Source organism: Myxocyprinus asiaticus, chromosome 15, assembly GCF_019703515.2.
Source record: "Myxocyprinus asiaticus isolate MX2 ecotype Aquarium Trade chromosome 15, UBuf_Myxa_2, whole genome shotgun sequence".
Classification (NCBI taxonomy): domain Eukaryota; kingdom Metazoa; phylum Chordata; class Actinopteri; order Cypriniformes; family Catostomidae; genus Myxocyprinus; species Myxocyprinus asiaticus.
In genome coordinates, this window is record NC_059358.1 from 860621 (window position 1) to 887500 (window position 26880).

Here is a 26880-nt window from a genome sequence, read left to right on the forward strand (position 1 = left end):
AATATATATATATATATATTTTTATTTGAGACATTGTTCCATATGCCATTTTAACTTAATACCTTTTCCATGACAGTCAAAACGTACCACATAGCCTAATGTTTTTTAAATGAAGTTATATATATTTCCTAAAACGAATAGATCTGTATTATGACACGTGTAGTTCAGTCTGAGCGGTAGAGAACTACAATTCCCATGAAGCGAAATCCGGTCGTTGATGACGTCAGCGGAAGTGAAACTGTCTTCTGTAAAGCACGCAGCGCAGAGGGTCACATTGGACATCTTTAAATGTTTTGTAATATTATATCGACTCATGTTTGATAATTAATACATTTCAGACAGTATCAGAAGTTTAAATGGATTCGGCTAAAGAAGGTACTGTACTCTGAACACAGTAGTGCGTTTGTGTTTAATAAACGGAGTATATTTGTTGTTATGAAATTGTTTACACATGTCAGTTAGTTGTAACTACTCTGAGCTGAACAGTAGAAGCTAATATCTTCATCCTTAACACTATATATATATATATATATATATATATATATATATATATATATCACACACACACACACACACACACACACACACACACACACACGTGAGGTGTAAACAAAGGTATGTGTTGGCGTTTATAGAGACAAAAATGTCATAAAAGTTCATATTAGCTATCATTTCAAAACTAAGGTAACACTGAATTCATACATTATTAAATCACGAAAGAAAAAAGTCATTTCTTTTTACTTAAAAACAAGAATGTAGTTATTCCCAATCTTTTTAATGATGCATTTTGAGAGAGATATACACCTGTCTACTGCAGTAGGTATTTGGTGCATCACTTTCGTCAGCATGTTGAATTGATGACGTCATAAATAAAAACACAATGACATAAAGTCATGTAGAATTATGGGCAAGTTTCCATTGTAATCACTCATGGTGGTTTGGATGTAACGTCACACCATGAATGGTTAAAAATACTACCTCTCTTAAAAGTCATGCATCAAAGAATATAAATTAATGAAATGATTTTATTATAATTTTTTATTGATTTTGTAATGCTTTTATGTCTCTGTCAATCATTTGCATTGAAACTGTGATGTTCTGCTGCATTACTTTGCTCAGTTAATGTCATGTTATGGGGTATTTTAACTACATTAATGTATGTATTGATCATTTGTTTTGACTTTTTACAGAAGAGCCTCATTTGAGACATGTGGAGACAGACGTGCTGATCCCGAAGATGATGCGTGAGAAAGCCAGAGAGAGATGCATCCAGCACGTTGATGGTATGATAGATTGTTTTTCGGTTATTGCGAAGTCTAATTTAATAAAATGACTGCATGTTAGTCTGACGTATTGACTGCATGTTTTTTTGCTTTCGCTTAAAATCTTCCTAAATTAACATTTACATAACACAAATCAAAAGTCTAAGACCACATTGAATTTGGGGATTTTACCTCTCTTTTTTTTTATCATTTAAACACAGAAATAGGAAAATGTAAAACAAAGAGAAGATATGACGAAAAATGTCAGAATCTGTACTATTTCTTGGTCACTGATGAAATGTAAGGAAATTAGTGACGATGAGCGCGTTTACGTGCATGTTCTTACACCGATTATGCTTAATAAGCCAATAACATGAGTGGTCATGTGAACGCAATAAACGCAGTTTCTTTTATCGGTGTAAGGTCATAAGTGGCTTAAGAATAAATCAGACATGGGTAGATTTTTACCCATAACCCCGATTTCGTGTTGCATGTAAACACCTTTACCAGCGTTCTCACCGGCTTATCCAATGTGTGCACGTGTTGTGCTCATGCATCTTCATGTTTGACGTCAAAAGCAGAAAATAACACGATTAATTCAAATACATGGATTTCTTGCTTTGTCTGATTTTTGGGGGTCATCAGCGTATTGGTGTGCATGTAAACGGGCTCATTGATCATATTAACTTCTAAACAAACAGTCCGATTTTCTGGCTTTCAGTGGCTATGTTTACATGTACAAAAATACTCTGATTATTGGAATAATTAGATTAAGATGTTGTTTACATGATTTGGGCAAACCTTTTTAATCATGTTTACACGCTACTTGCCAATACTCTGATTATTCACTGAGAAATGTGTCTGCTTCTTTATAAATTAATATTTATTGCAAAAAACATCTCGTTGAAAATAATACGATTTATTGAAAGAACCGGTTCATAAGTGTCGTTTTTGACTATACTGGATGTGCTTTCTGTTTTGATTCACTAAAAAGAACCGATTCATAAGAGTCATTTTCGACTACATTGGATGTGCTGTCTGTTTTGATTCACTAAAAAGAACTGGTTCATAAGAGTCGTTTTCGGCTACACTGGATGTGCTGTCTGTTTTGATTCACTAAAAAGAACCGGTTCATAAGAGTCGTTTTCGGCTACACTGGATGTGCTGTCTGTTTTGATTCACTTTCTGTTTTGATTCACTAAAAAGAACCGGTTCATACTGGATATGCTGTCTGTTTTGATTCCCTAAAAAGAACCTGTTCATAAGAGTCGTTTTCGACTACACTGGATGTACTGTCTGTTTTGATTCACTAAAATGAACTGGTTCATAAGAGTCGTTTTCGACTACACTGGATGCGCTGTCTGTTTTGATTCACTAAAAAGAACTGGTTCATAAGAGTCGTTTTCGACTACATTGGATGTGCTGTCTGTTTTGATTCACTAAAAAGAATTGGTTCATAAGAGTCGTTTTCGGCTACACTGGATATGCTGTCTGTTTTGATTCACAAAAAAGAACTGGTTCATATTGGATATGCTGTCTGTTTTGATTCACTAAAAAGTACCAGTTCATACTGGATGCGTTGTCTGTTTTGATTCACTAAAAAGAACCTGTTCATACTGGATGCACTGTCTGTTTTGATTCACAAAAAGAACCGGTTCATACTGGATGCACTGTCTGTTTTGATTCACTAAAAAGAACTGGTTCATAAGAGTCGTTTTCGACTACACTGGATGAGCTGTCTGTTTTGATTCACTAAAAAGAACCTGTTCATACTGGATGAGCTGTCTGTTTTGATTCACTAAAAAGAACCTGTTCATACTGGATGAGCTGTCTGTTTTGATTCACTAAAAAGAACCTGTTCATACTGAATATGCTGTCTGTTTTGATTCCCTAAAAAGAACCTGTTCATAAGAGTCGTTTTCGACTACACTGGATGTACTGTCTGTTTTGGTTCACTAAAAAGAACCGGTTCATAAGAGTCGTTTTCGGCTACACTGGATGTGCTGTCTGTTTTGATTCACTAAAAAGAACCGGTTCATAAGAGTCGTTTTCGGCTACACTGGATGTGCTGTCTGTTTTGATTCACTAAAAAGAACTGGTTCATAAGAGTCGTTTTCGACTACACTGGATGCGCTGTCTGTTTTGATTCACTAAAAAGAACTGGTTCATAAGAGTCGTTTTCGACTACACTGGATGCGCTGTTTTGATTCACTAAAAAGAACCGGTTCATACTGGATATGCTGTCTGTTTTGATTCACAAAAAAGAACCGGTTCATACTGGATATGCTCTCTGTTTTGATTCACTAAAAAGTACCGGTTCATATGAGTCGTTTTTGACGACACTGGATGTACTGTCTGTTTTGATTCACTAAAAAGAACCGGTTCATACTGGATATGCTGTCTGTTTTGATTCACAAAAAAGAACCGGTTCATACTGGATATGCTCTCTGTTTTGATTCACTAAAAAGTACCGGTTCATATGAGTCGTTTTTGACGACACTGGATGTACTGTCTGTTTTGATTCACTAAAAAGAACCTGTTCATACTGGATATGCTGTCTGTTTTGATTCACTAAAAAGAACCGGTTCATACTGGATGCGCTGTCTGTTTTGATTCACTAAAAAGAACCTGTTCATACTGGATATGCTGTCTGTTTTGATTCACAAAAAAGAACCGGTTCATACTGGATGCACTGTCTGTTTTGATTCACTAAAAAGAACCGGTTCATACTGGATATGCTGTCTGTTTTGATTCACTAAAAAGAACCGGTTCATAAGAGTCATTTTCGACTACATTGGATGTGCTGTCTGTTTTGATTCACTAAAAAGAACCTGTTCATACTGGATATGCTGTCTGTTTTGATTCACAAAAAAGAACCGGTTCATAAGAGTCATTTTCGACTACATTGGATGTGCTGTCTGTTTTGATTCACTAAAAAGAACTGGTTCATGAGAGTCATTTTCGACTACATTGGATGTGCTGTCTGTTTTGATTCACTAAAAAGAACCGGTTCATAAGAGTCATTTTCGACTACATTGGATGTGCTGTCTGTTTTGATTCACTAAAAAGAATCTGTTCATACTGGATATGCTGTCTGTTTTGATTCACTAAAAAGAACCGGTTCATAAGAGTCATTTTCGACTACATTGGATATGCTGTCTGTTTTGATACCCTAAAAAGAACTGGTTCATGAGAGTCATTTTCGACTACACTGGATGTGCTGTCTGTTTTGATTCACTAAAAAGAACCGGTTCATGAGAGTCGTTTGTTTGTGAATTGGAATACACGTACTGGATGTTGTTGTGTTCCGCCCGTGTGGACAAACTTAATTGAAAGACGTGTTTCCTTGCCATTGTTTTGTGATATATGGTCTTTATCTCACCAACATTCAATTCAGAACGCAACCGGACATATTTTTAAATCGGGAAAATGTTTTCTTTTGCCGTGGGGCTGTAGATTCTGCAGCGGTTGAGCACCACTGCTGGAAAACGGTGCAAGAAACTGCAGTTTCACCTGTTTCGCGATGTTTTTGAACCTGTGCTTGAACATCATCCGTCTGCAGCATTGGCGCAGGCGCACTTTGGTCAGTGGAAGAAATGCGATTAAAGTGTTTACATGCCAGAATAAAGCGTTTAAAATAGGAGTACTCCACATATCTTACTGCGATTATCATTACTATGATTATTAGCATAATTGCAATAAAATAATCACAGTATCCTGTTTAAATGAGCTACAGTTTAATCATAATATTGCCTTAATCACATTATGAGGGTGCATGTAAACATTGAAGCACACATGATGGTTTTGTTCAAATCATGTTGGATAATATGAAGCTAAGAAAAGACTGAAATTCACGTAAAACAGAAAAGTGCAAAATACAAACATTTTCATGAGTGCTGTCAGACTTTCAAACTCTACCGTATGTTGGTGAAATAATCCAGTTTTTGCAGCGGCTGCACTTTTGGCTAAATGCACGTCTTTCATTTGTGTGTGCATTGCTTGAAAACAATCCTGGCTGCTCACTTTCATGTAGGTGGAGTCGGTGTAACGTGTCATGTGCTGTTGGATCATGATTGTTTGTCCTGTAGTGTCTGTGTCTTCACACCTGCAGTTTCTTGAGTGATGGTGTTGTGGAAACCCCCCTGCAGAAGTTTGCTCATTGATTTCACACCTCCACCCATGCAGCACTGTGAAGGATGCATTGTTGGCGTGTTCTCGTGTGCAGGGGCAGCTCCTCACACGCAGCGTGACTGTGGTTTCTTTAACAGAGACCACAGCGACAGAAGAATTGGCTGCATACTTGAAATCAGTTTACTGTTAATAGTGTGAGAGTGTTTCAGGCCAGTTTGACGGATCGGGTCAGGATATCTTGCAGTTATTGATCATGTACCGTTGACCTTAAAAACTTTCTTAATAGGGGGTCCTGGGTAGCTCAGTGGAAAAGACGCTGGCTACCACCCCTGGAGTTCACTAGTTCGCTAGTTTGAATCCCAGGGCGTGCTGAGTGACTCCAGCCAGGTCTCCTAAGCAACCAAATTGGCCCGGTTGCTAGGGAGGGAGTTGCCTGGAGTTCGCTAGTTCGAATCCCAGGGCGTGCTGAGTGACTCCAGCCAGGTCTCCTAAGCAACCAAATTGGCCCAGTTGCTAGGGAGGGAGTTGCCTGGAGTTCACTAGTTCGCTAGTTCGAATCTCAGGGCGTGCTGAGTGACTCCAGCCAGGTCTCCTAAGCAACCAAACTGGCCCGGTTGCTAGGGAGGGTAGAGTCACATGGGGTCGTGGGCTCGTGGTCGATATAATGTGGTTCTCGCTCTCAGTGGGGTGTGGCGCGAAGCCTCCACATGCGCTATGTCTCCGTGGCAACGTGCTCAACAAGTCATGTGATAAGATGCGCGGATTGACGGTCTCAGACACGGAGGCAACTGAGATTCGTCCTCCGCCACGCGGATTGAGGCGAATCACTACGCCACCACGAGGACTTAGAGCGCACTGGGAATTGGGCATTCCAAATTGGGGAGAAAAAGAAAATTGTTCGATTGTGCATGATTCATTAATGCACGTTATTCCAATGAAAAACATGTCTTGGTAATCTTTTATCAGAAATGACTTTACTTTTCGGCTGACATCATCGAGTCTTATTTTTTAACCACCTGTCTGTCATATAGAGACACTTTACACAATCCAATCAATTCTCCATGTTTAAAATCAAGTCCTTCCCTACAGTTTTTTTCTTGTGAAATGTTCAATTTAAACATTTGAACATTGTTGCAAATTCTGCTTATTTATATGTGACTAAGGTAAAGTCATTTAACTGGCTTACAGCTGTAAATGATAAACAGATTAATAATGTGTTTGTCATTTAATGTTTAGGGAGATTTTTTTCTGCCGGTGGAGTTTCTGATGCCCCCTCTTTATCTTATAAACCAACACAGATGAATACATAAATATGTCATTTACCTTCACCTGTACTTCTTGTCTTTATGAATCAGTGATTGTATTCATATATTGTTAGATGTGTGCAATTTTGTACATCTTATTGAACATTTATAATGAACCCTCCGTTTTTCAATTAAATAAATAAATAAAATCCACCGTTTTAGCACAATGTGTGGACTTTTCAGACGGTCCCTTTCCCACCCTATGAAACATTTCAAACTTGTATCAATGTTAAATTAACGGTCTGGAACGATTTCGCCGCGACGCCATCTGACCAGCTAACGGGACAAATTGCGTCCTGTATTGAGTCGATATGGGACGCATCATTTCATATGAGTTTATCAGGAGAAATTGTAAATCGGGAGTACAGCGGGAGGAAGGGTGGGAAAATGGGAGAAACACTGTAAAATTGGGAGTGTTGGCAGGTATGTTAATATACAGTATTTCACAGTATACAATATATATTGTATAAATAAACATTTTAATGAAAAAGAAATCAAACATAAATATGGCAAGTAAAAATCTGAACTACATTCTCACGACTGGAGCAGCAGGAAAAAACAAATGTATTATTGAGCCTTGCAGTCCACTCTGTAGGTATCCTAGTAAGTGCACATCATACACTGCTTCTGACTGACAGTCTGTCAGCCTTTATCTCATTTGAAAATCAAGACTGTATTTTGAATGCAGGAAACAAGACTATCATCTTATTGATAATCATGTGAGAATTAATTGACTTTGTAGCTCGTGTTGCACTCCACTCATCCATAAGAAACAGGGATATAGAGTCATCGTGCAGACGTGCTGTGAGCTGAATACAGTGCTAAAACACCACACTACAGCTGCACTTATGGTTTGTTCATAGGTTTGATCTGTGAAGGGCTGTTTTATACGTTTTTACCCTGCAAACATCATCATGAATATTCGTTTGTTTGATTTCACCATTGTAGATCATTTAAATAGACTGTTACCTTTCATATTCTGTCAAGAAGGAAAAAGCCATGTCAATGAATTTTCAATTTTCAAATATTTGAGGTGTCGATTTAAATTCAGCAATTAGTGTATAGTTTATTTGCACTGTAAATAGTCTTAGCTGCGTTATGTGGGCCATTGTGCAATATCTACTCTCTAGAGCAGTGTTTCCCAACCACTGTGCCGTGGAAAATTATCAAATACCTCAAAATAAATAAATGCATGAAAAAAAAATGAATAATTTCAGGGATCCAAACTCCTCACCTTTCGGAGAAATTCACCGTATTGAAACCATAATCGGTCACTTTTGTGATTGTGAAGAGCAATGATTAATGTGTAAAAGTGAGTGATATTTATATGCATTAAGGGGCGTTCACATGACTCACGTCAGCGCTGCAGAATACATTGAAGTCTATGAAGTGACGTCACTTTACACCAAAGTGTTTATCACACACACGTTTTTGCTTCACCAATAATGTCTTTGAGAGTACTGAACAACAAGAAATATTTAAAAACTGTCCAAATGTGTGAAGAGACATTGAATGTCTCATCATTACTTTTAATGAAATATTACCTTATCGTTTACGAATATCAGAGACCCTAGTTATTGAACTCATTTAAATTCACCAAGAAAACGCTTTCTGCAAGGTTTTTTTCTCTCTTCCAAATACATGCTTTCAATGTTTATTGTGCACACCTCCCTCTTTTATACGTGGCAAACTCGTAAAATCGCCCCCCTGTGACGCTTTCTGCAACTCTTGTCATGTGGAGGGCAATGTGGCGCTTGACGCTGGCGCTGAACGGAGCGTTGACGTCTCGACTCAACTCATGTGAAATGTGCTTTACAATGACGAACATTATTGAAACTCAAAATGATTATTATTTGTCTGTTATTGTGGTCATGCTCAGCAGTTTAAATACTGTAGGAAAATGATCCCGTAGATCTGCTTTGTGTTTATAATTCTTATACTGACGTCAGTAGATTTGTAGTCATGCAAGTTTTAATAAAGGAGAAGGATGTTAGTGAAACTCACTATTATTGTTGTCTGGATGAAAAATAATTCTCAGAGTGAAGGAAGACTATAGATCTGCTTAAACACTATAAAGTCTCTTAGAAATGATTCACTGATTCACTGACTCACTCATAGCACATAAGACACTCATTTGTTGCCACCTAGTGACGTTTCCAGAAGGGGTCACTGAACCAATCAGATAATAAAATGGACTCATTTGTGAAACAGAAGCAAGCCTCACCAAAATACTCTTTATTTTGCAGCTAATTCTGCACAATTGTAAACTTGAATAGCTGGAATTGGTGCTTTTAGCTTATTCTTAAAAAAAAATATACCCAGAAAAAAGTGATTGTCTTACCTTTTTCGCCCCTCATGAGTTTGCATCCCTGTAATTTTTTGTGGTATTGCAAGAACAAATCTACAAATTAGAAAAGAAGCAAATTTGTTGTTTTTTCATTACCCGTTTAGCGCTCTTGCCACCTGTGACCTCGCACAGCATAGCCTACCTATGTGACTTGTTTTTTGGCATAGCCGAATTTCAAACATTACATGTAAACACGCTACATTTACACAACAACGATGTACTAAAAACGGAAACGTTTTTCCTTTGCGTTTTTGAAAATCTTCGTGTACAGACGACAACATTGTCAAAACGATGCCCGTTCACACGGATCCGCGAAAATGACTAAAAACGCTGTATTATGCATGCCAGGACAGTAGATGGCGATGTCACTTTGTAAAGAAACACTACGCGCCTGCGCATATATTCTTCCAGAGAGCGGTGAATACAAACAATGAAGATGGCGATCGCTGGTCGTAGTAGTGATGCAGTAAATCTACACTTTGCTGGAGAAGCGTCAATAAACTCAAAATCTTGCACAAACACAGTCCTGTAGTCCGCCATTGTAGTTTTGAATATCTCGCGCGCATGCCTATAGACTGAACACGTAATACGCGTGCGCATGATGTCATCGTTTTCACAAATTCGCACTTTTGTATGTTTACACGGAGACGATAACGGCATATTTTGGAAGTGACGACATCTCTTAATCGACCAATCAACAGTTACTGTCTGATGATCTCACAATGGCCAAATATTGATCAATTAATAAGTCTTTGGTTTTAAAACAACCTATTTTATTGGCTGAATCCAAATGCACAGGTTCTTTTGGGTTATTGGCTAAATATTAAAATGGATAAATATACCTAATATCAATTCTCAGTCCCTTTTTATTGAATTTGTTATGAAGTATGATAAAAGAAAGATAAATTCATGATACTGTTGGGTTTGATGTAGGATATGTCAATATACAGTGATTAGGGATTAGAGAAATGTATCTGGTGTTGTCTTGTGCTGCAAGTCTGGTGAAATGTTACTGTAGGGTTCATGGAAATGTCCATTGGTGCTTCATGTTTATGCATCAGAAGCATTCAGTGTGATGAGCTTTATATGTATTAGATTAGTTTCAGGGTTGTGCTTCCTAGAATTGCTTTTGTTCAGTGTCTTCTGCATACAGATGACAGACAATAATCAGTCAAATACGTGTAATTAGAATGATTTTGGATGGGAGCTTTGAGTCAAGGGAAAGGGGGACGTAATTAAAGCTTGACAGAAGACCCTGATAACAGTGCGAGACATCAAACCCTTCAACACCCTTTTCACACTATCACACCAAACAAACAGCTTCTTGTCATCATTTGTTTTATTTCAATAACCGATCTTTCAAATGAATACATTTCAGTGTCTCATATACACAGGTTCATCAACTTTTAGGCCAGAAACACACGAAAACGGTTGGCCAATGCATTGCAAGCGAGCGGCCCGGTGCATTAATGCATTAATGTATTTTTGCATTAGGGGCTGTTCAGACCAAACGCGTTCTTGTGCTTAAAAACCCTGTTAGAAGCACCGCAAAGATATAACAGAACCCAGGTGTCTCAGGGCATGTTTTTAACACGGTGACACGGTGTCTAACAAAGCATTATAGAGTAATATTGTTGTTGAATACTTTAACCAACATAATATTAGTAATCGATTACTTGTAAAATGTTACAAATAACAGGTATGACACTGATATATCGTTACCAAGAACGGATTCTAAATAAGCTAACTTCAACAAACGTTGCGTTTCTTTTGGGGAAAAAAATGAACTGAACAATATGCATGAATTAAATTCTCATTACAATTCTCAGTGCATTAATGACTCCGTTGTAACTGCGAGACTTGGTTAGAGATTCAGAGGGAAAGTGCAGTATAATTCAACGTTGCCTACAGCAGTCAAATGCACAAAAGCAAATCAGTGTGCAAATTTTTAGTATTTTTAGTCGATTAGTTGAATGAGTACTCGATTAGTCGATTATTTGTGCACTCCCCTATTAAAGATGTCCGTTTAGCACAAAGCATGAAAAAACATAACGTGTTTGGTGCGAACGTACCCTACTGTTGCGGTATAAACCTCAGGACTCAAGAGGGTGATAGAGTTACCTTCAGATGTCTGTGCCATTAAACCACACTTGTTATTATTCTGGTAACTTGCTGAATATGTTAAGAATCGATCATGCTCAAGTCGGAAAGTCGGGTTCCAAAAAATGTCAACAAGGGGGTTGGTCGTTCTCCGACATGAATTATAGGTAGCAATCGGCAGGATGAAGTTGAAACTTGAATTCTACATTAAGAGTACAACCTAGAAATGAGAGATGATCATTTTTGTAAAGGACACGATTGCTAGAAACCTTTTGGCACCGCTTTCAGAGATGGCTGAAAGCCCGCGTTAAACTGGTTGGCATGATGGACGTTTATAATTACAGGGCCCAGGATGTTTTTACATGAGGCCCGTTCATGCTCGTGTCATCCTTTATTTAAGTCTGTGATCATTGTGCCCTTGCGCTGTTTTAGAGCGAGGAAAAATAAGAACAAAAAAACACTCACAAACGTTCTTTTTGTCCATTAACAGCATTCAACCACTGCTGCAAAGACGCTGGATTCTTCATGGTGTTCAAATGTCGTGAAGAAAACGCCGTGCTAAAAGACTGCCTGACGCGACAGTGAGTATCACAACAGACTATTTTAAAACTAAAGTGTGTAACTTTTTGTGTGTTAAAATACATGGAAACTAAACTATTTTGTAGGTTAATTTTCTTAAAAACTGTAAACCCTGTCTCTGTGGTTTGTTTTGAGCGACCCGTCCTGCCCAACACAACAACATTAACCTCCTGAGACTCCCGTGTGACTGCTGTGTGCATTTTCCATTTCCCTTTTTGATTTGTAACTATTAAGTGTGCTGTCTGTCTGCACTGGTCTCAGAACAGTTTGAAATGCACCTTATTTTCATCCTAACTCCATATAAAGCCTCTGAAAGACACATTTTTCATCTTTTGCATGAATACATTAATTCTCCATGTGATAATGCACATTAAATATATAGGAATGCATTTATTAATGTTAATAGAACCATATTATACAGTGATAACAGAATAAAATATAACTAAATGTATATTAAAATGAAGTGAAATGACCACAGATGGGTTAATGTTGAAAGTTATTAAAATAAAATATTTTTTCAACTTTTGAGGGAATAAAGTCCCATTTTCCACATATGTGGACATCATGTTTATCAGTGCACTAACGCAAGAAAAATACATAGATTTTTTAAAGCGGCATATCAAACGAAACTAGAGACGCTACTCTTTCCAACCAAACAGGTTTCAATAAAAAACTTAAAGAGGTTTCTTAGCAGAGGCACTTTTGTTGGCACTGCGTCAGTAGCAGCACTTCCTGTATATCAATGTTATGCTGTTGTGTCACGTGATGTGGTGCACCAGAACTTTAACCCTTAAATGACAGTGTAGAGTCTTGTGAACAGTATTCAGTCGGTTTAAATTCATTTAAATTATGCATTGCATATAGCGACGCCAAAATACAACGTCCACACATGTGGACACGGGGGTCACATGAGGTTAACTCAACCAATGGTGTGAGTTTGGGGGCGGGACTATCTGTTCCTTCGAGTGTATTCAGAATGCTGTTTGAAAACAATATTTATTTTTGCACTTCTGTTCGGTGGCGCAGAAATTACACTTCAGCATTCAACATTTGTTCATTACTAGATTTTAAAAATAATTTTATAGAGATTACACTCACAAAGAGCAATTTCTAGCCGATTAAATATTTTAGAGGTGAGCATAACTAGAAAAATATTCATGTTTAAAATAGTTTTAGAGGGTGTCATGCACTTTCATTAAATCGAAACTTTTGTTGGAAATGGTTTTAAAGTTCAAAAATGTATAAAACAAAGAAAGACTATTTCTAAGAACTTAGCAAATATCTTGTCCTCATCTTGTGTCACTGTTCTCATACAGAGCTTCTTAGCGGACACGGAGGGAATTTATTCACTGAAATAGTTTCGCATTCACGAAAAGTTTTTAATTTCCTCGCAGTCATTTTAGGTTCCCTCGCAATAGCTGTATGAAAATTAACCATGGTTTTACTACAGGAACCATGTTTTAAACATTATTTGTTGTAAAACCATTGTAAAAAAAATACTTGAAAATTTGACCATTGTACACATCCACAAATTAAACATGTTGTTACTGTAATAATAATAATAATAATAATAATAATAAAACAAAAATTTCCAGAATAAAATGATTTTTATTAGGAAAGTTTTGTTTTTCCTATATAATTACTAGGGTTTTACTACAAATATCATGGTTAAAACTTTGTTACTGTAGTAAAATTATGGTCAGTTGTGTCGTTACTAGGGTTGGGTATTGATACAAATTCCCTGATTCAATTCCGATTCCGATTTGTGCGGGTATATTTCAGTTATGTTGTCCATTTTGCTGACATATGAAAGAAATTCTCTCCCAGCTAATGCTGTTAATTATACAGGGTACTTTCTCACTAGGTGCATTTATGAAAAGATTAATTTTACAAATTATATTTTATTAGTTTTTCCATAATTTTGGTCACATTTTAGCTTTTTAAAAATGTACAAATCCATGTATTCCATCAATGCATAATTTGTAGAACACATGCTAAAAATCAGTACTGTCTCTTTAAGAAAACCGGCAGTTCTGTAAAGAATATCTGCTTCATGATTACTGGCCTGTGCTGGCTCTTCTGGAATGTTAAACGCTGTTCTGAAGTTTTTATTTACATCAATGTCACAGCTACAAGGATCCTGCATTCTTTGAGGAGTGTAAACAGGAGTATATTAAAGAGAAACTGGAATATGAGCGGACTGGGATTCCAGCAAAGAACAGGAAACAGAAGCTGCCCACCAGCATGTAGATGGACGTGGTGTTCAGGACAGATGTACAACAGGAAGTTGTGCTGCTCTCGACTGATGAAAGTCATTCTGGCCGATTGACAGACAGTCTGTGTCTTTGACAGCCGTTCTCTGTATCTGTTTATATTCATGATTAGCTCATATAAATCATCACTGGCACATAAACCTAATCAAAATTCATAGAGAATGTTTTGAATCACAGATAGATGTGCGTTTCGTTCCACCCGACCCGACTCCGGGGAATTACTGCCACATAATGTAAAAACAAATGATGTTTGGTTTTTGTTTTAAAATACAACTTCAAAGTTACTTGGCATGTTGGTTGTTTGGATTTTTAATGATTTCGTGTGTCAAAAATAAATAAATAAATTCAACAAAACGTGTATTATTAGTTAGTGTATAAGTAATACTACTATATATATGATGGACCCATATATGTGTACATAATTGCAGTGTATAAAAAACTCAAACAGTGACGTTCAAAAGTGGTTTTAAAAACATCTTTGTCTTTATGGGATTTGTGGATTATACTGATGCTGCTGATGTTGCTACCTGCATACATATATTATGTTTATGTGATAGCGGGGGATTTTAAGAGGAACACTGGGCCAGTCTGAATTTATATTAATTGTTAAAGGTGTTACATTGTGTATACAAGTAGCGAAAGAGCATGAAAACCCATATTCAACCTTTACGGGTTCATTAACATTATAGCAGACTACTAGAGTGATTTTGTGCTGTAATGCCATAATTTCTACTTGTTTGAATCTTTAATTAGGTAATAAAAATGTTTACATTATCAAATATTTACAGACCGCTTCCAAGAGTGATAATCCTAAAAATAATCCACTGTACATTGCATTTTGTTTCATATATCTGTTGCAGTTGAACTGGACACGTCTCATGTAAACTCAAACACCTTCAGGTCAGGTAAAACAAAAAGTGTCTGTGAAGCCGCTCGTATTAGTTTTTTTTTTTTTTAGAAGTGTGCATATCAAATTGGCAAATGCATTACTGCGATTCCATAGTGACTTTTACACAAATATGCCTTATTACACTGCCTAGCCTGTATCTTGATTTCAATTTGTAATATATGTATATATATATATAAACACACATGCACAATATTAATTTTAATGGATTTTGTGCTTATGTCTGTATAAACAAGACAGAGAACACGGTTGATATAAACACGAAACATTTTACTTGTGATCTGTGCTCAATTCATCCTTCATTAACACATTCAGACACACTGCGTATCAGCTGTACATAATTATTAGTGTCTGTCATGAATGTGGCAAACTATATCCTTAATATTTCAATCGGCTCTCAATTTTATCATCACATTCTGGTCATATATATTCTTTAAAAACACTTTGATGTACTTATACTGTGTGTGTGTGTGTGTGTATATATATATATATATATATATATACACAAACACACACACACACACACACACACTCTCTCTCTCTCTCTCTACCGGTCAAAAGTTTTGAAATACTCATTCTTTATTACATATATATATATATTATTATTATTATTTTTTTTTTTTCTTCATATTTTAGAATAATAGTAAAGTCATCAGAACTATGGAATAACATAAATGGAACTATGGGAATTATGTTGTGACTAAAAATCCCAAATAAATCAAAACTGTGTTATATTGTAGCATCTTCAAAGTAATCACCCTTTGTCTAGAATTTGCAGACGTGTACTCTTGACATTTTCTCAACCAACTTCCCATCTATGTTGGGCACTTATTGGCTGCTTTTCTTTATTATTTGGTCCAAGTCATCAACTTCAAAAACATTTTTTTTTTTTTTTTTTTATAAAATTTTAATTTTATAATGAAATAAATTAATATGGTGACACAATTATATTTTTGTCTACAAAACTAATTTCAAACATTGAAGCATACTCCTTCAGATCAAAAGATTTTTAAGATCATGAGAAACATTTCAGTCAAGTGTTTCAAAACTTTTGACCAGTAGTGTATATATTTAATATATATATATATATATATATATATATATATATATATATATATATAAATATATTTATATATTTATATATATATTATTTATATATATATATATAAATAATAAATATATATATATATATAATAAATAATATATATATATATATATTTATATATATATATATATATATATATATATATATATATATAAAAATGTATAAATATATATATTTTAAATATTTATACATATATAATTTAAGATCATGAGAAACATTTCAGTCAAGTGTTTCAAAACTTTTGACCAGTAGTGTATATATTTTATATATATATATATATATATATATATATATATATATATATATATATATTTACTATATATATATAAATAAATATATTTATTATTTATATATATATATTTATTATATATATATAAATAATAAATATATATATAAATAATAAATATATATATAAATAATAAATATATATATATATTTATTATATATATATATATATATATATATATATATATATATATATATATATATATATATATATATATATAAAAATGTATAAATATATATATTTTAAATATTTATACATATATATATTAAGCCATTTGCACTGCTTAGACTTCATTCATTTCCATTACCAAGCCTGGAATTCTATTTTAATATGTCCTATTATTTTTCAGCTTTCAGGTTTTCCTTGGGGGGGAATGGGGGAACCCTGTTTAAAAATAAATAAATAAATTTAGACCAGCAATTACAAAATACCTGTTCCCACAGGTTATGACAACCGAATGCATTTACTAAATCTAAATTTAACAACAATTCTTAAAAAAAAAAAAAAAAAAAAAGTAATAAAGGGGCTTGAACAACGGTGTAGTTTTGAGTATAAACACATAACAGCAGTGTTTGTTAAGAAACAGCTCAGTCTATTTTCCAAAACCAATTGATAATTTTCTTCATTCAGTATGAGGATTGATTGATTTAAACAAACTTTGGACTGCTAAAGTTTCAGAAATCCCCCTTTATACATTCATAATACAAGACATAATCCATTAAAGTTACTTATATAGTTGACTGATGTAGTATCAGTGCAAGTGCATCAGAGAGACACTGATGAGATAACCTAGAGTACCTGACCTACAACCATCTGTCACACAAACACTCAACCTAAGAGATGAACAGAAGCTTATACTTATAGGAGATACCAACAGCAATCAACAAGGAGTGCTATAGTGAAATCACAAATATATGTTGAAGACAAAGCTCTCTTGGAGTGGAATTTATGCAGGAAAACACACATCCGTCCATCCATACACACACACATCCACCTCTCAGGTCTGTTTTCAGCCAATGACCGGGGGTCACAGGTCAGTTTGCTCGAGGTATATTATCATCCGGGGCCCAAAGAGGGGACACTGTTTAAGGCAGGTAAGGTGTCGTGTGGCGGAGCAGGGACTGTGGATCAGTACGGTCGGGCCCAATCAGCGGTGGAGCTCTTGGACTTTGAGCTGTCCCAAAACAGAACGTCGCTCGGTCTCGGGGTGCTGGGGAACGACCAGGAGCTGTCCTCTAGTGATCCCATTCGCTGATGGGGAGGCAGCAGGCCACCCGGGCTGCCCAATGGCACAGGACGCGCCAGGGGCCAAGGGTCATTCGAACAGTTCTCCTGCAGGCCGTCCAGAGCGTGAGTCCCTGAACTGGAGGGCAGTGGAGGAGCACTGGGTGGCCGCGGCGTCATCATCATCATCGGCTCCGTGTTCCGCTCCACGTCATCCAGACACTGAACTGGAACAGTTGAAGCAGCTGAAATTGACATCCTCCGTATTTATAAGACATTTGAGAAACTGTTGCCACTCACTATTTAGGACACTATGGCTCTGTTTTGAACCCTAGTGAGCTGACTAGTGCTGTCGCTGTTTTTTAGCATCTCACATCATGAGCACTATGCTTTTATGACGCCATGTCTCAGTTACAAAGAGGTTTTTCAAAGAGGCAATTTTGTGTCCCAGGGTTGATTTTTATTAAAACAAACAGATTTCTACTTTGTTCTATCAGTTAAAACTGATTTTGGAAACTAGTCATACATTTATTTTTGGTACTTTTCGAATGTATTTATGTCTAGATTTGACTGTTTAAAACTATGATCATCTAAACCAGGGGTAGGGAACCTTTTCCCATCAGGGGCCAATTGAGTACTTACAAAATTATTCGCAACGGCTTGCAGCTTCTGATTGGGGGTTGAAATTAATGTAGGCATTACGTAACATGCTCACACGCCAAGAAAAAAGCTAAAAATCTTTCTATTATACAATATTTTGCATTTTAATTATTTACAATTATTTTAATCATTATTTAAAAATAATAATAATTATGATTAATGGAATCAAGGCCATTTTTTTTGCTTTTCAAATTATTCCTTGAATGTCCTCATGGGCCCTGAGGCCGGAAGTTCCCCACCCCTGAAATAAACGCAAACCATTTCAATATTTATTGTGTGAAAATGATTTCTATCCACTGTTCAAAAATAACAGCTATCACAGTTGAGGCGTCATTTCCACCACACCAAACTATTTCACCCCTAACAAAGTTTATTCAGAAGTTGGTGTACTTGTTAACCAAGTGGACAAAAGTGTCAGTGAAAAGCATGCTTGAGATAAAATCAAGGGAAATAATCATTTTTTTTTATTGGGCGGCATGGCCAATCAAGCTGTAACTTTGCCAAATTATGCAAAAAAAATTGACAATATTATTTAATTGGGTTAATTATGGACAAATAAAATGTTAGATATAAAATTAGCCAGCCGTTTTATTTGAAGAGTGTTAAAAATGTCATTTCCAGCACAGAATTCTATTAAACACAAAACAGAATTTGAGATGTGCTGGAAGAGTTTTCATGACTTGAATGATATAAATCTCCTGTGATGCATGAATACTCACTGTTGGACATTGTTAGTGGACAAATTAAATACACTAATGAGAGTGTGAATAAATGTTTTAACCAGACTTTACTGTCTAGAAGTCCAGAGTGATAAACGTGTCCAAAGTTGAAGAAACACCCACTTGCGTGTCTCGTGTGAACAGCCCCTAAGACAGCATCCTTACTGAAATGGAACCTAACAAGTAACCGTTTTGGAACACTATATAGGGAGCTACTATTCCATAAAGCTGCCTTTTAAGATGCCTTCCAAGGTATCTTAAAAGGCAGCATAATTATATTGCCTCAAGTGATGATGCCTTGAAATACTACCTAAGTAGGCAGCTCACTAAGTGTTAGAACAGAGCCAGGTACAGTATTACAGAAAAATAAATACTAATATTATATCTCCTTTATTTCATTACAATCATCAGAATTCAGATGGAACGTCAAGGAAATAATTTAATATCCATAAAAATATTTTGTGTCTTCGTTTTCTTTTTTTCTTTAATTTTGGGGTCAAATATGACCTAGACTTGTTCTTGACAGGAGTAAAAAGTTTGATATCAAACCAGATCACCACAGAAGTACACTCCGAATACTATTTTTACCAGCACAGATGGTCTTCTGCTGCTCACATAAACAGCCCATGCATTAGTGTGTACTGTGTACGTCTCAGGGGAAGGTGATTCGTACAGTTCACTAGGTTTCTTTATATCCCTGTTTCTCATCTGAAGAAATGATTATGTTGTTCATCTCTCAGGGGAATATATGGACATCTCTCTCATTGACTCTCACACACGCCTGCCCGCCCGTCTCAACTGCTCACAGATTCACTGAAATACACATGCAGCTCCTCCTCATTTTAACACTCCTTCTCATTTGCACCTCTACTAACATTCCCATCTGTGTGTCAGACAATATAACGGCACGCCTGCTTACGGGCACAAAATACAGACGCATTTATATTCACAATCTGACAATATAAAGCAGCAAATCATTTGCACCTCAGCTGATGTCAAAGAAATATCAAATTCTAAAGAGTTCATTTCTATACAGCTCTTACATGCTGGCCTTTATAATTCAAAAACAAACAAACTGGAGAATACAGAGTATAAATCCACACCAGGAGTTTTGTTGCTGACTGAACATGCTGCAAAACCCATGGCAACTTTGAGCTGGAAATTATTTAATAAGCTATGGGTGTGCATTATTTAGAGACGCACAATATGGAAATTTTGGGTGATACCGATAACCGATAAATCAGTATGTTTGGAGGCCGATAACCAATATATTTACAGATAAATCTAAATCTGGATATACTTCAAAATACTATAAAAAACTCACCTTAAAAAGTCACCACAAATCAAATCAAATCAAACATATACAGTGGATAACTTCTTTTAGTTTAAAAGCAACTTCAACTGCAAGGAAATATCTAAATCTTTACTAAATGTAGCCTACTATGAAATAGTTAAATACATTTTTCACACTTTTATAAAAACAAATGTCACTTTTCCACCATTGGATATATACATTTGCCATATATATATATATATATGCATATACACTGTATATAGATATTTATGTATTCAGAGGAATCATTATTTCAACCCATTGTAGCCAAGCAGATTCACAATGTTTAATGTAAGAAGTAAAATACAGTATAAATCTAGTTTTTCCACACTGATTTTCACTAAATGATATTTAATCAAACTGTGTAAATCCCCTTCTACTTTTATTGCATATTGACAACAGAAGCTCAGACATTCTGCATAATTAATTTTGTATTCACAGAAGAAATTAAACAATACAGTGTGGAACGACATGAGGGTAATTGTCATTATCGTGTGAGCTATTCCTGTAAATCTCATGTCAATAACAGATACTGGCTTTTGTGCCCCTCATGTGACTGTGACGTTGGGCCCCCAAAACTGAAAAATACTTTTGTGCTTCTCATCCTCATTTTTGAATCCTAATTAATTTAACTCATCCTAATTTTAAGATATGCAGAGTTATCTTATAGGGAATATTTCTGTTCTTGGTAGTAAAGGCAGCAGGTCAGAGTTTCTCAATTCCTCTTTTTAAACTGCAGATAGTAAGAACTGAAGTGTGTATGTGTGTGTGTGTATAATATGTGTGTGTGTGTGTAATATGTGTGTGTGTATGTAATGTGTGTGCATAATGTGTGTGTGTGTGTAATATGTGTGTGTGTGTGTATAGTGTGTGTGTGTGTGTGTGTGTGTGTGTGTAATGTGTGTGTATAATGTGTGTGTGTGTATAATATGCGTGTGTGTGTGTGTGTAATATGTGTGTGTATAATGTGTGTGTGTGTGTGTGTGTGTGAGTGTAATGTGTGTGTGTGTGTAATATGTGTGTGTGTGTGCGCGTGTGTGTATGTGTAATGTGTGTGTGTGTGTGTAATATGTGTGTGTGTGATGTGTGTAATATGTGTGTATAATGTGTGTGTGTGTGTAATATGTGTGTAATGTGTGTGTGTGTGTGTGTATGTGTAATGTGTGTGTGTGTAATATGTGTGTATGTGTGTGTAATATGTGTGTGATATGTGTGTGTGTGTATATGTGTGTATGTGTAATATGTGAGTGTGTGTGTGTGTATGTGTGTGTGTGATGTGTGTGTAATATGTGTGTGTGTGTGTGTGTGTGTGTAATGTGTGTGTAATATGTGTGATGTGTGTAATATGTGTGTGTGTGTGATATGTTTGTGTGTGTAATATGTGTGTGTGTGTGTATAATGTGTGTGTGTGTGTGTAATATGTGTGTAATGTGTGTGTGTAATATGTGCGTAATGTGTGTAATATGTGTGTGTGTGTGTAATATGTGTGTATGTGTGTGGTGTGTGTGTATGTGTAATATGTGTGTGATATGTTTGTGTGTGTAATATGTGTGTGTGTGTAATGTGTCTGTTTGTGATATGTGTGTGTGTGTGTGATATGTGTGTAATATGTGTAGTGTGTGTGTGCACGTGTATAATGTGTGTGTGTGTGTAATATGTGTGTGTAATATGTGTGTGTGTAATGTGTGTGTGTGTGTGTTTGTGTGTGTGTATGTGATGTGTGTGTAATATGTGTGTGTGTGTGTGTGTGTGTGTATATGTGTGTGTTTGTGATATGTATGTGTGTGTGTGTGTGTGTGTATGTGTGTGTAATGTGTAATGTGTGTGTTTGTGTGTGTGTGTGTGTGTGTGTGTGTGAATATGTGTGTAATGTGTAATGTGTGTGTTTGTGATATGTATGTGTGTGTGTGTGTACACTGCTGGTATTGTTGACTCACCTCGTCTGAGAGCGGGCGGCAGCGGTGGCCTCTCTCGCAACTTCTTAACCAGGTCAGACTGCAATCGAATGGCTGAACGCAAACGTGACACTTCATCGAGCACGTCCTGATACGACTGTACGATGGCCAGCGTCCTGATGACAAAAAAACAACAAAAATACAGCAGATCATCTCTGCAGGATTTCTGAAAGTCATTTTGAATTGAGACTGATACACAAATTAATTACTCAGAACGATATGCAAATCAGTTTGAACAATTCATTGTAAAAACATCTCCTTTTGTGCTCCACTTAAGAGGGAAAGCCATACAGGTTAGGAACAACGTAGGGAAATTATGACAATTTCAATTTTGGGCGAATTATCCATTTAAGATGATATATAGACCCCTACAAACCCCACCCCTGAAACAACCCAATATCAGCATATGAGAGTAACTGAATGAGTTCATGTGTGTTATAATTATCACAATGATTCCCTCTAGTGGCTGTCTTCAGCGCTGACACATACACAATACAACACAAAGGCATCTAAGAGAAAAGCTTAAAGGTGCACTTAGTCATTTTTTTCCTCATTTAAAAGGTTTTACTTATAAAAAAATGAACTGTAATTTTGAAACATGTACAAAATCATGAGCACTCACATGATGAAGACTTAATTCATATCAGCAACCTTATAAAAGCTGTTTTATTCAACATGGAGACGGTCTCCTCATGGGGGCTGCCATGTAATAATCACATGACCTATCGATCACTATTCGCTTAATCTCAGTAACTGCCCTGTTATCGGACACTTTCACTCATGGATTAAACTGTGATTAGTGACTTTCTAAAAAGGCATCAGTAAATGAAAACTACTGTGTTTAAATTATGCTCCATCCAGGCCCTCATGTGTCAGTGTAAGTCTAAGACATCATGAACAAAAACTTATTGAGTGCACCTTTAAGAAAGGTAGATCATCATTTTTAAATACCACATAGTTTTTAATATGGGGACATTGTATTCTTGAATTGCACCGTTGTTTTCATGATGTTTAGTTGAAAGTTTAAGTTGGTTTCATACATTTCGACCACCAAGTTCTAGAGCAGTTATTAGGAAATTAATTCAAATTACTAGTAATTCTCAAATTCGATGTTAATATAAATTTTAAATGATGTTATATTTAAATAAAATTTCACAGAAATGTTGATAAAAAATATGTCTTCTCATGTATCACACTGGTTTTCATGTAGTTCATGTAAATTTTGAAATGTCGAAGAATTTCTACATTTTATTATGTCTTAAAAATGGCACATTAATTAAAAACTTTTATATTTCTCAGTTACCATTCCAAAAATATAGTTCTTTTTACATGTATGAACGGTTAAGAAGCTAAGAACAGTTTTAGATGAAAACCATCGGGTTATGAATGATTTATAAGCTTAAATTCCACCGGGTCAAAATTGACCCACTAATGCAAAAGATGTATGCTGAATGCAATAGGAGGGTTAAATGCATTAATGAATACCTGGAGTCTGTCAACACATCGTGCTTCTGCTCATCGTGAAGTACACCGTTTTCAGAGTCATCCTGTGAAGAAAACAACAGCTATCAAGGGAACAGCACAAGTGATACCCACTTGGACTAATCACAATTAAGTCTATTTTTGTTGTGTTTTGTTCAGGTTCAAGTCATTTCCATAAGGGATGCATGATATATGTGTCACTTTATCTACCCAATTTTTTATTTCATGTATAAGAGATTTTTCCCATTCAAATGGTTTCCGTATATCCATTTTTTATGGCAGCTTTTAAAAAGGCTAAGCAGTTCTCTATCTTTTCCACAAGAGGTCAACCGATATATCGGTTTTACAGATGAATTGGTGCCGATAGTTGCTTTTTGTAGTATCTGTTATCAGCAGACACCAATAGTTTATTTTTTATTCCTCTGTGGCCAGAGTATTATTGTAAGAGTGCATGTTTTGTTTCCCTTGTGTGTTTGTGTGAGCTGGTGGCACAGACTTTTCAAAATAAGAGTCCCAGGTGTATTCTGTGCTTGTTTATAATTAAAAGTCCTGCATTAAATCTTTATTTTGGTTGCACAACAAACACACATCTGTGATTTTACTCATTTTGGACTCTTTTATGTCTGTGCCCATCACAAACTACGTTTCCATCCAAGAGTTGTTTTTTTTACGACAAAAAGTGTAGCGCATCAAAACGTTTACCGATATAGATGATGGAAACGCAAATTATCGCTAACATTTCACAAGTGTCGACATAATATTTTTCCGTTTCACTCTAGCGCATGAACTCTATGTCAACACTTCAAATGTTGCGAAAAACTGGTTTGGAAACACTTTTTCTCGAGAAAACTGGCATTAACGCAAACATGTACTGTCACATGACAGAATTTACCCCAATCATCAGCCTGTGTAAGGTATACATCTTTGAAAGCCAATTTATTGTATGTTAAGCATTACTCACACTGTTATGGATTGGTCTTAACGGCATACCTGCACAGATGCGATGCTGCAAACACATCTGTGTCATGACACTTCCAGGAGTGCCAACACAAATATCTCGTATCATGCACCTGTCATCAGCAAGTACAAGGAGAACAAACGAATGGCCACTCTTTGCGATTAATTTAATCGCGGTTTCCATCCGTTTATTTATTAAAGTTGCTTTTCCACACCATTCAAAATAATAGACAGCAGTCATGGAATTAGCTCACAATACAAAAAACATATTTCTGTGCACAAAGATGTTTTTTTTTTTTTTGGGATTATATCCCCTTTTTCTCCCAATTTGGAATGCGCAATTCCCAATGCGCTCTAAGTCCTCGTAGTGGTATAGTGACTCGCCTCAATCCGGGTGGTGGAGGACAAATCTCAGTTGCCTCTGCGTCTGAGACCGTCAATCCGCGCATCTTATCACGTGACTTGTTGAGCGTTACCGCGGAGACGGAGCGCGTGTGGAGGCTTCACGCTATTCTCCACAGCATCCACGCAAAACTCACCACACACCCCACCGAGAGCGAGAACCACATTATAGTGACCACGAGGAGGTTACCCCATGTGACTCTACCCTCCCTAGCAACTGGGCCAATTTGGTTGCTTAGGAGACCTGGCTGGAGTCACTCAGCACACCCTGGATTTGAACTCGCGACTCCAGGTGTGATAGTCAGCGTCAATACGCGCTGAACTACCCAGGCCCCCCCACACAAAGATGTTTTAAATTAAAAATAAATACACAATACTAAGAGAAAAGCATCAGTGTGATTTTTTGGAACATTAACATATAGCCAAATTATTGTTTATACTTTTGAAAAAATGCTGGCAAAATTCCCTGTATTAAATTAATTACATTTCCAAATGAATAAAGCATTAAATTAAAAAAATGTATATTGTTAGTCCTATATAATTGCCTTTTCTTTACACAAACTTAAATTAGCCTTACCCTGTTCTGTAGACGAAAAACATCGGCTGAATGACTGTGGCAGGGAGGAGGGCAGGGCCAGGTCGTGATGCTGCACACCCAGCCCCTAATCAGGCTAATCAAGCCCTCGAGAGGGATAAAGGCGACCGGAGACAGCAGTTCGACAGAGAGAGTGTTACGGGCAGCTGCCCGGCATGTGTTTATGTTTGTGTCTTTTTAAGTTTATTATTAAACTATTATTTATATTGTTAAGCTGGTTCTCACCTCCTCCTTTCCACTGAACTTTGTTACAATGACATTATCAGAATGTTCTAGACTTTTTTCAAGACTATAAACTATCAGATTTGTCCAATGCGGAGTTCACTTTCAGAAAACGAGCTTTTGAACTTTTTAAAATGTTTAAATATTTTAAAACTCTCTTTACCTCGGATCGCATTTGCTGAGCTTCTTCAGAAAATATAAATTGCATTATGACGCCAAAATTAATTTTAGATGACAATCAAGTTCAGTTGCTTGTTAAAAGTTGCTGGAGAAATAGACGGGACATAATGCAGTTGTGATGGCGATGCTTTAGATTAGATGATTGTTCAAAATATCCTGTTGAATATCAGGAGTGTATCATATATGTAAACCCTGATATTACACCGCATCAATGTTTCTTTAATAGTTGTGCACACAGCATATACACATCGATGGATGCTCCTTATACTAAGACCGAAAGTTTCTCCCAACACTTGCAGGATGCCAGCTTGAACACGGCCATGACGATTCACTTTCGGGTCAGAACCGGTGGCATCCTGTGATAGGCGCAACATCAGGACCGATACTACAGTCCTATCAGAAGGGCAACTGCTCCGTTTTGATTGCTTTTATTTGTGAAATTAAAATGACAGTAAGCTGGCTAATTTCAATGAATCGTCTCAATACTCTCCCCATTTTACAAAGATTTCAAAAGAAAAAAAATTAGGGACATCTGGGAGGCGAAAGGCACACAATTAGTGATAAACACACATTTCTGTATGCAAACAGCTTAAGGGCAGGTTTATTTTGCAATAAACCAAAACTTATGCCACAAAGTGTTTCTTTAAGCATGACGTCAATCACGCACACCATTTTTATCAATAAAAGGCCATTCGAATGGAAACAGGCAGAAGACGGCAAATTTTGCAAACTTTTCTTTTTTTACACATTTTCACTTTGTCGACAACAAAATAGCACGAAAAGTGGATAGAAAGAGGTTACAGCGAGGAAAGACTAAGGACAATTTTTTTTAACATTCAGTAAATCGATTTTTAAAA

At 36.2% G+C, this 26880-nt stretch overlaps 2 protein-coding genes across 3 annotated transcripts in view; one reads left to right on the top strand and one right to left on the bottom strand.

Annotated features, from left to right (window-relative positions):
- The first annotated feature begins 208 nt into the window (after positions 1–208).
- cmc1 (C-x(9)-C motif containing 1) lies at positions 209–14781 on the top strand. The gene is made up of 4 exons (XM_051719488.1): positions 209–375; positions 1191–1283; positions 11635–11725; positions 13853–14781. The coding sequence occupies exons 1-4, from the start codon at positions 357–359 to the stop codon at positions 13971–13973; spliced, it is 324 nt and encodes a 107-aa protein (XP_051575448.1). The 5' UTR covers positions 209–356; the 3' UTR covers positions 13974–14781.
- A 1788-nt stretch (positions 14782–16569) lies between these two features.
- The window catches only part of LOC127453177 (5-azacytidine-induced protein 2-like), a 17061-nt gene continuing 6750 nt past the window's right edge, over positions 16570–26880 (bottom strand). The window contains exons 6-8 of one of the 2 annotated variants that reach the window (XM_051719401.1): positions 23671–23732; positions 22168–22301; positions 16570–17745 (exon numbers count right to left, since the gene is read on the bottom strand). In XM_051719401.1, coding sequence (XP_051575361.1) covers positions 17423–17745; positions 22168–22301; positions 23671–23732 — 519 coding nt within the window. In that variant the 3' untranslated portion in view covers positions 16570–17422. Of the gene's footprint in view, positions 17764–22167; positions 22302–23670; positions 23733–26880 lie in introns of both variants that reach the window. The other variant, XM_051719400.1, reaches the window with a different exon arrangement.

Excerpts from the sequence above, each read along its gene's own strand:
- cmc1 (XM_051719488.1), top strand. Across the intron at positions 1,284-11,634 it reads ATGCATCCAGCACGTTGATG|CATTCAACCACTGCTGCAAA; the intron begins GTATGATAGATT and ends GTCCATTAACAG. Across the intron at positions 11,726-13,852 it reads AAAGACTGCCTGACGCGACA|CTACAAGGATCCTGCATTCT; the intron begins GTGAGTATCACA and ends TCAATGTCACAG.